Raw genomic sequence first — 10,323 nt, 5'->3', positions numbered from 1 at the left:
TGTGAAATTTAGCTTCTTTTATGGTATTTTGAAAGATCGAAATTGCATTTAGATAACCCTTATTTTCTAATATTTATACTGGTTAATTTCAAAATTCCCTAAATAGAGAAATTTCTCTACAATACACTGGTTTCATTATAAATTCATTTGTACTTTTAAATTAAGACTACTAAAAATTACATTTCTTCCACTTAAAATGGCCTATTACATATCCAACCTGGTGATGTCAAGATAGGGCATATAATTTTTCAAGTACATCCAATAGATAACATTATAAAGGGAAGTAGAGAGAAATAAAGAAATAATAGGCTATTACTATTATGACATAGGACCAGAAAAAAAAAAAAAAAAAAAGACACTCAGATTGGGTAAATCCTCTTGAATTGAGAATGTTTTCCTGGAGGAACAGATTTCTGATTTGGGGGAATGAACAAAAGAAAAATGTACTGGAGATCCCAAGTCAAAGGATATAATGCAAATAAGAGGAAAAGTATTCATGAACATAAAAAGAAGAGTTTGGGTCTCAGAAAACAATGCTTCAGATATATCTCTGCCCCTATTTTCCATTCTATGCATCAACTTTGACAAGAGTGAAGAGGAAGTGCATGCCTCATTTAATAAGCCAGTCCTCCAAACCCAAAAATGTAATGTTTTCTCTGATATGCGGATACTAATTCACAATGGGGTGTGGGAAGCTAGGGAAGAATAGAGTTACTATATATTAAGTAGAGGAGATTGAAGGGAGTGGAGGGGAGTATGAGGGTATATGACCCATGAGATTTTACATCATGTATAACCAAAAGAATGAGAAACTATACTCCATTATACATGATGTATCAAAGTGCATTCTACTGTCATGTGTAACTAATTAAAACAAATTTTTAAAAATACAAAGAAGTCCATGACTCTCATACATTTCCCAATTTAATCTTCTCTGGTTCTTTTCCACTGTCTTACAACACATGGTCCATCACCATTAAAATACTCTGTGTCTCAATACTTTTTCAGAGCATTCCTTTCACTGCCTCAGTGTTACAGAAATCTGCCTCTTCCTTGGGGACACCAATATCCTGCATCCATAAGAGTTATGGCTAGGTCATTTCAATTATGTTATCCTTACCTCTCACAGAAAATTAATTATGATACATGTGTTTGGAACATTAGATCTGGATTATCAATCATTCTATCTTGGAATATTTTCTGCAGAATGTTTTCTTAGCTCACTGACTCTGGTTCAGGCATCTATTCATGCTAGCTCCTTCTCATCCATTCATCCTTGGATTTGAGTGCTTGACTGGCACCTTTAAATCCTTATGTATAAATCTACACTCCTTATATTTTCCCCAAACTTTCTCTTTTGAGGTTGGTCTTATTTTAATTCATGATATCAAATCCAGTTTAGCAAGTACTAATGTTTGGATTTATCCTTGCCTCCTTGTACTGTCATACATCAAATCTAATTCATCAGCAAATACTTCCAGCTTTGCCTTCAAAATATATCTAGAATTTGACCATTTTTTTTTTTTAACCTTTTTCTTTGCCATCTCCTTGGTCTAAGTAAGTCAGCATCATTCGTCTGTATTATCATAAATGTTTTGGAATAGTCCTCAGGTCCTCATCCTTCTCTCCTTGCTTTTGTCATCCTTGAATCAATTTTCACCAAAGCAGTGAGAGTGATCTTTTTCAATGACAGACCACATTCGTCTTTAACTAAAAACCCTCAGGTGCTCTTATGTTTTAGATATGCATTGTCTCCCAAAAGCTTATGTGTGAAACAATGTAAGAATTTTCAGAGCTAAAATGATTGGCTTCTGAGAGACTTAACCTAATCAGTGCATAGATCCTCGGATAATATGAACCAGGCAGTACCAATAGGCAATTAGGGTGTGGATGGGAAGAGGTAGGTCAGTGAAGAGTTTGATTTGGGGATCTACATTTTATCCCTAGTGAGTGTAGCTCTCTCTCTTTCTGCTTTTTATTGCCATGACCTGAGCTACTTTCCTCTACACACATTTCAACCAAGATGTCCTTCTTCACCTTGGGCCAGAGCTATGAAGTCAACTGTCTATGGACTAAGACTATGAGTCAAAGTAAAATTTTACTACTCTAATTGCTCGTCAGAATTTCTTTGTCAGGAAAAATTTGACTAAAACAGAAATCGGTACTGTGAAGTGGGGTCTTACTCTGATTAACCTGACTATAGGGTTGAGAAACTTTTGAAGCTGGTGTGTGGGAGGAGAAGTTTTGAAAAGTTTTGAGAGGCAAGTTGGAAAAACTTTAGGATGTTGTAAGTAGAGCTTAATGGGAAATTCTTGTGGGATCTCAGAAGATCAGAATGATGACAAGACTGGAGAGTAAAGACTTGACTCATGAGGTATTAGAAGAGAGTAGAACTCCATTGGAAATTAGAGTAGAGGCTTTTATACTACATTCTGGGACAGAAGTTGTCTCTATTTCACCTATGTCCCAAGACTTTCTGTGAGGTCGAATTCAAAGGCAATGCACTAATTAATCTAGTGGAAGAAATTTCAAGACCACACAGAATTCAGGGGCTGGCATTGATATTGCTGGTTGGTTTTAGCAAAGTTTAATCATGAGAAGCACAAAGAAGAGCAGAAATATTTGAAAATCTTGCAATTCTTCCAGAAAAATGCAAGTAAACTGGGGCCAAGGAAGACTGTCAAAACTGGGGTGAATGTGGTTGTTAAAGAGATTGTAGTCACTAAAGAAATGCTAAGTATTTTACCAAGAAGCAATAGGGAAAATAACTTGAGGGTATCTCAAAAACTGGCAAGATCACACCTCTCTCAAACTCAAAGTGTAAGAGTAAAAATTTCTTAGAGAAGAGGCCACAAGGGCACCTTCCTTATACAGGGATCCTAGGAAGTTGTTTCACCATGCTCAGTCTTCCAAGCACTTAGAGACTGCTGCTGCCATGGTCCCTAAAGGCTTGGATACTGAGCCAGATGTTGGTTGACCTTAGCATCAACTATGTGGTGCTAGATTTTGTGGGAACGTAGGAAACTAGAGTTAGGAAGTCACAATGGGTTCCACCAAGTTTTTAAGGGAAGACTGGGAAGCCAGGCAAAGGGAAACAGGTTTCCAGTCTTTGTATGTTGTCCCTGAGATGGTGATGAGCCAAGAAGTGAGAAGGAAGCTGAGGCTACAGTGGAGATCCCCGTGATTAAGAAGAAGCCACTTGGGACATCTCCCAAGGAAAACTACAGGAATCAAGGAGAAGTAAGTCAAGAGATAGGCCATGTGGCTGCAAACAGCAGTCCATAAGGGGCAGAGATATATAAGCCATTTGGAGAAACATAATGGTACAATGTACTCCAGATGTTGGACATGGAGCTAGAGGACTTGTTTGCCCAGTTGGATTTCAGTCTTGCTTTGATCCTATTCCTTTTTTCTTTTCTTTTCTTTTTTTTTTTTTGCAAACATGATAAATTCATTTTATTTGTCAAATAGCTGAATTCCACTCAAGTGCACTTAATAGAGTACTAACCTGATTGAAATTAAAGAGATTTCCAATTGGAAATGGGGTTTTCAAGAATACTATCAATGTTCATTTCAAGTTGTTTCATTGACCATAGAAAGCACATGATTTGTTTCCAGCATCTCTGAAAGATTATCTAGTCCTTTAATGTATTAAAATAGAAGTGAGAAAATAGACCATTAAAATCTACAATCTGAAGTAAGTTTGAAAACTTAAAACAGATTTAATAAGATCAATTCAAACTATGGTTAAAATGCAATGGGACAGCTTAGGAACTGACAAAAGTTTCAAATTAGTCACATCTGTTGAGAAAACAAAAATGCAGGTATCTGCAATGTTTATATTGTGTTGTATTTTTTAGACCCAAACATAATGTAAGTCCTGAAATTCTAAACATTCAACTTCTGAAAACGTTTCTGGTTACAGAAGCGGAATTTAAAAATTCAACAGAATTATATCTAAAATGAGGTTGTTCTTTCTCCTTTTATAAAATACTTTTGCTTCATAACCCCAAAAATGTATGCACAGATAAACATTCAGAATTTTCAATCTATTTTATAAAATTGAGGGATCCCTGTTCTTGAAAAATGTCCCTCTATTTTCTTGGCTTTTTTTAGTCTTCCTTTTCTTCCAAGAGCTTTGCTACAGATGTGGATCAGCCACATATACTGACGCTTTCTGCCCACTTCTACACTGAAACAGTGACGTCATCAGACACCAGCTTGAGCTTTAGTGTTTACTTCTGGTAGGACTCTCTAACTTTTGCCTGCAGCGCATCACATGTCTTCTTGGCATCACCTAGAAGCATGGCCGTGTTGGGTTTGTAGAAGATTGGATTGTCCACTGCAGCGTAGCCAACACCCAGAGACCTCTTCATGACAATGACCTGCTTTGATTTCCAGACCTCAAGGACTGGCATGCCTGCAATAATAGAGTTGGGGTCTTCCTGAGCTGCTGAATTAACAGTGTCATTAGCTCCAATTACAAGAACCAAATCAGTGTCTGGGAAATCATGGTTGATCTCATCCATTTCCAACACAATATCATATGGCACCCCAGCCTCAGCCAGCAGCACATTAAGCTGACCAGGCATTCGGCCTGCAACTGGGTGAATTCCAAACCTAACTTTTTTGCCTTGCTCTGTGAGCATCTTTACCAAATCAGCAATGGGGTACTGAGCTTTGGCTGCACACAGACCATAGCCTGGAGTAATGATAATGCTATTAGCTTCTCGAATCATGTCGATGGCATTGTCAAGGTTGATTTCTGTATGTGTGCCAGAAATTTCCATGGGTTTCCCACCAGCTGTTGAAGTAGTACCATAGCCTCCAAGAATCACATTAGCCAGGGAACTATTCATTGCCACACACATGATGTATGACAGAATGGCCCCAGAGGAGCCGATGAGCGCACCCACGATGGTGAGCAGGTTGTTGTTGAGCAGGAAGCCCTCGGCACACAGAGCCCAGCCTGAGTAGCTGTTCAGCACAGTGATGACAACAGGCATGTCGGCACCCCCGATGGCAGCCGTCAGAGTCACACCCATGATAGCAGAGAGAGCTGACACGGAGCCCAGACAGGTAATGCCAGTGGTAAAGCTGGGGTCAACCATAAATGGGATTATTCCACCAGCACTAGCCGCCAGCAAGCCTGCGTTGAGTAAGTGCCTTCCAGGTAGGAGGAGAGGGGCTGATTTCAGGATACCCTGTAACTTCCCATAGGCAACAAGTGACCCGCTAAAGGTGACACCGCCAATATAAGTGCCGAGGTAGGCCACGATCTTGGTGAGATTTGCTGTTGCGTCCATAGCGAAATGTGGGTACTCCACGACATACTCAGCTATGCAAGTCAGCACTGCTGCCAAGCCCACCAAACTGTGGAAAGCAGCAACTAACTGAGGTAAATCGGAAATCTGGATGCGTTTGGCAATTGTCAATCCAATGGTACCACCCAAAGCCATCGCTCCAGACATCTGAGCTAATAATTCTGGGTCCGGTTTTAAGCCTCCAAGTGTGGCTGCCAGGCCTCCAGCAACCCCAATCATACCCAATGCATTGCCAAGACGAGCTGTTCCCTGGGTAGAAAGGCCAGCCAGGGCACCAACACAGCACAAACCCGAGCCTAGGTACATGATTTGTTCAATGTTATAGCCACTATAAAGAGCAGCTAAATATCCACCCACAAAGGTGCCAGCAGGGAGCAGATACAGGTAATTATATTCTGGGGGATCAGTGGGACGCTTGAACATGTCCAGCATTCTCTGAGTCACCAGAAAGCCACCTGCAATGTTGACTGAGGAGATGAATGTAGCAAGAGCAGCAAGACCCTAAGAAGTTGTGGAAGGATACAAATGTCCCCCCATCAGCGCCAACCCACCAACTGCTGTCAAACCTGAGATTGCATTAGTCACAGACATCAGTGGTGAGTGGAGAGCAGGGGTTACCCCCCAGACAGTGTGGTACCCCACGATGCCAGCCAAGCCAAAAGTAGTCACCATCTGAGAAAAGGCTAGATTGGGAGCCACAAGACCCAAACCCAGCATCCCAGTGAGACCTGCTGTGTAGGCAGAAGCTGTGGCCATGGTCCTCCTGAACGGTGTTACAGTAGCTGCTTTTTCAGCTTCTAGCTCGGCCACTGTCTTCTGTTTCACTGGGGCACCTTGAGGAATATTTTTTGGTGTAGGAGCAGGGAAAATCACTTCACCATCCTTCATCACTACAGTTCCTCGAATGACATGACCCATTGTACCAAAGTCAAAGTCATCTTTCACTTCAAAATAAAAATTATCTTTGTCAGGGCTGATGGCCTTCAGGAGCTTGGTGATGTTGTTAGAATACAGAGTGCTGGCCTGCGTGGCCATTCGGCTGGGAAGGTCTGTGTAGCCTATATGAGTGACTCCCTTATGAATATAAAGTTCTCCTGGCTTTGTGGTTTCAAAGTTTCCGCCAGCCTCTGCAGCTAGATCCACAACAACTGAACCTTCCTTCATTGACTCGATCATTTCTTTACTAAATAAAACAGGAGCTTTTTTACCTGGGATAAGTGCTGTGCTGATGAGGATGTCCACCTCCTTGCACTGCTGGGCAAAGAGCTTCATTTCGGCTTCAATGAACTCTTTGGACATCTCTTTTGCATATTCCTTTTTTCTATGTCCTTATTTCTCCCTTATAAAATGGAAATATTTATTCTGGGTCATTATATATTGGATATATTTTTAGGGGTTCATACTGAGAGTTTGCCTTAAGTCTCAGAGGAGACTTTGGACTTATACTTTGGGATAAGGATGGAACTGTTGACTATGGAGAATCTTGAAAATGAACTAATTGTATCTTGTGTTGTGAGATTGACATGATCTATTGTGGATCAAGGGTAAAATTTTGGGATTTAGATATGAAATATTTCCCCAAAAAATCATGTGTGAGACAAGTCAAGAATTTTTAGAGTAAGTAATTAAATTATTAGTCATAAACTAATCTATAGATTAATCCACTGATTATGGATTAATAAGTAGTACCTGCAGGTAGGTAGGGTGTGGTTAGAGGAGGTAGGTCACTGGGGATGTGATTCTGGGGTTTATTTTTTGTCCTTGGTGAGCAGAGTTCTCTCTCCCTCTGCATCCTGATTGCTATGTCCTGAGCAACTTTCCTTCTCATACCCCTTCCACCATGATGTTCTGCTTCATCTTGAGTTCAGAGGTATGGAGTCGGCAATAGAAACTGTGAGTGTAAAATAAACTTGACCTCTAAAATTTTTCTTGTCAGATCTTTTAGTCACAGTGATGAAAAATCTGACTAATACAAGTACTTTTCTAAGTCATTCAAAGTAAAACTCTAAGTCTTAGATGCCCTGCATATACTGCCTACCTATTTACACCTCTGACTTCTCTATTAAACTTACCCATGGTCATTCTACACTAACCACAGTGGTTTTCTTGTTAGTCCTCAAGTACACTACATGTTCTCTGCTTTGCACTTGATATTTCAATTGCCTGTACTCTCTTTATTCCAGATATCTAAGAACTCATTCCCTTGCTTGCTCTTGATCTTTGCCTGAAATTCTTGTTAAGTCTTCTCAAGCATGCTGTTAAAACTACAACATTTCTCAAATGACAGGTATACTTTCTACTTCCTTTCTATGCTTTTCCTCTAGTGCTTATCACTGTGGTATATGATGTATTTTTATTTTTATTTTCTGATAAGTATGTGAGCTCCATCAATGCTATGATCTTTGTTTAATCATAACTAAAGTTAAAAAAATATAAAAGGCCAAACTCAATGGAACTTGCCTATAATCTCAATGGAACTTGGAAGGTGGAGAGTTTGAGAACAACCTCAGCAACTTAGCCAGGCCCTGAACAACTTAGTGAGAGCCTGTCCCAAAATTAAAATTAAAGGGGTATAGAACCTTGGGTTAAATCCCCAGTACAAAAATAAAAGAAATATATATATATATATTTATATATATATATATTTAAAATATATATAAAGTAAATAATAATATATAAAATATATTTAAATTAAAATTTTTATATATATTATATATGTACATATATATATATATGTAGAGAGAGAGAGGAATGCATGAAGGGGTGAAATTATTATTTCCTTTAACATTAAACATCAAAACTCTCCAAAATGACCAGGAAATTTGCTGATAATAGCAGGTATAATAAAATATCATGCAAAATGGAAAATGCTAGCCTTCCTGTTGATTCCTCCTGTTTCCTCTTCTAATCACTTTCCCTTATTTCTTTCTGAAAACAATGGCAAAGATTATTTTTGCTGTATTTGCTCAGTTATACAGAATTTCTCAAGTGTAGCTTATGAGATACCTCTACATTGTTGTATGCAGTTATGGTTTAGATATTTTTATTATCATATAATATTTCATTTGATAATAAAATATAGCTGTTCATATGTTATAATGTTGATATTCCTATTGTTTAATGTCATTCGATATCACCAACAATAATGTAATAGGCATTCTTGTACAAGTGTTTGAAACTTATAACAAGGTGGTAAGGAAACTGAGGTGGGCCTCTGGTATATAGGAAATCTGCATTTTTCAATCCTAAAAGGTGGCTAAGTTGTTGTCCTCCTTTTATTCTTATTTTTCTTAGTTTCAACCATATTAAATCCTAGTTACTGGGAATATTTGAGCATTCTTTCAAAATCTGTAGCCTGGACTTTTTTCCTTCGTAAGGAGTCTAGATTCTTTTTATCCTTCACATTTCAATTGATTCAAGTCTAAGCATTTTATTAATATCCTGTCATTTAAAATTTTTCACAAAATGAACTCCACATATACAAAACTAAAATTAACTTAGAAAAAATCCAAATAACAATATTAGAGCAGCCATCTCATGCAAAATCATGTTTTCACAACTAGGAATGTTGCTTTATCACATATCATTGCAGAGATATTGTGGTAAATCTAGGCAGGAGTGACAAATAAAAAATCGTATGGAGACACCCTTGTCACAATTCCCAATAATTTGTGACAAGTGCTCAAAGTTCATAACCTATGAAATTGAACTCAATCAAAGAAAAAATGGAGAGGTTAATATCAGTATTATATACTCTGACATATTCAAAAAATTCCAGATGCAAACTGTTTTCTCTCTCAGAGAATACTAATGATTAAAATAGTTTGCGTAGTGATTCTCCTTACATTTTACAATATTCTATTCTGAGCTGTTCATTTATCCAAACGTTACATTATGCAATCCTCATTTCAGTTCATGGAAGAAGATCTGTGCAGGCTGACAGTTTAAGTCAGGCCCGCTTGCTTGGTTTTTAGATCTGGAGCTAGTTCACTTCATCTCAGCTGGGCTGTTTTGTGTTGGTGAGCTGGTGGGTTGGGTGGGAATGCTGGTTTGCGATACATATGTTGCTAAGGAGAGCGGGGTAAATGGAATCTGCTTCACCTGCTGTATTTTCCTATAGTAGGCAGGCTCTGCTGAACATATTGTGATGATGTCTAGAGCAAGAGTGGTGCACAGGGAAGTGGTAAAGCACGTTCCAGTTCTCTTGTCTTGTGTTTACTACTATCTCATTGGCCTGTACTAGCCAACATGCCATCGTATAGGACAATGTACCAGGGGGCATCTAAGGGCTTTGACCCTAGATGACAAAGTCAAATGAAAGAATTCTAATCTCAACAACATAGCATGGATATGAATAACTAGGTGTATGTATAAAAACATACCTCCAGCTGTAAAATGCCAAGAGGTCTAAAATAATTTCTATTTGACTGTATTAATGTAGGCAAATGTAAAACTGTGGATTTGATGCAGCTTTCCAAGGCATGTTGTTTTTTTTAAATGCTCATGTGTATCCTCACAGTTTTATAATAAAAAAAGGAAAGAAAAAAAGTATTGGACTATTATATATGTATAAGCAACTACATCTTAAAATACTATTAAGGACTATTTTTAATCTTAAGAAACAGAAGTTATACTGGTAGAGATGTACACTTAAATATATTATTACAAAACACTATTACAAAATTAGTTATAACTAATGTTATCGATTTTTATCAAAATTAGTCCAATTGTTCCTGCTATGTAGAAAAAGACATTTAAAACCCATTCTTATAAAATATAGAAGCTATTATTCTCCTTCAAATAAAATACTTAAAGATAGATGCTATGGGAAATCTGTTTCTTACTTGTCATTGATATAAAACAAATACCATTTGTATTAGACAGCCTAATACAAATGTCATAGGTATTTTTCTTACAAATTTTATTATTAATTCAAAATTTTCTCAAGCATAAATTATATGTGTAAGAGTAGAAAATGGGAAAGAGCTTATTCTCTGTG

At 37.9% G+C, this 10,323-nt stretch overlaps 2 protein-coding genes across 2 annotated transcripts; both read right to left on the bottom strand.

The window, feature by feature from the left end:
* Positions 1–3,567: 3,567 nt before the first annotated feature.
* On the bottom strand, positions 3,568–5,756 carry LOC306669974 (NAD(P) transhydrogenase, mitochondrial-like; the record flags this gene model as incomplete). The annotated part of the gene is made up of 1 exon (XM_079154233.1): positions 3,568–5,756. The coding sequence occupies one exon, from the start codon at positions 5,754–5,756 to the stop codon at positions 4,236–4,238; it is 1,521 nt and encodes a 506-aa protein (XP_079010359.1). The 3' UTR covers positions 3,568–4,235.
* A 69-nt stretch (positions 5,757–5,825) lies between these two features.
* Positions 5,826–6,623, bottom strand: LOC306669975 (NAD(P) transhydrogenase, mitochondrial-like; the record flags this gene model as incomplete). Its single annotated transcript, XM_079154234.1, has 1 exon — positions 5,826–6,623. The coding sequence occupies one exon, from the start codon at positions 6,621–6,623 to the stop codon at positions 5,826–5,828; it is 798 nt and encodes a 265-aa protein (XP_079010360.1).
* Between the last annotated feature and the right edge of the window lie 3,700 nt (positions 6,624–10,323).

Source organism: Sciurus vulgaris (assembly GCF_902686455.1).
Source record: "Sciurus vulgaris genome assembly, chromosome: 9".
Classification (NCBI taxonomy): domain Eukaryota; kingdom Metazoa; phylum Chordata; class Mammalia; order Rodentia; family Sciuridae; genus Sciurus; species Sciurus vulgaris.
Note: the sequence above shows the minus strand (reverse complement) of the source record. Positions and strands in the feature narration are given on the sequence as shown.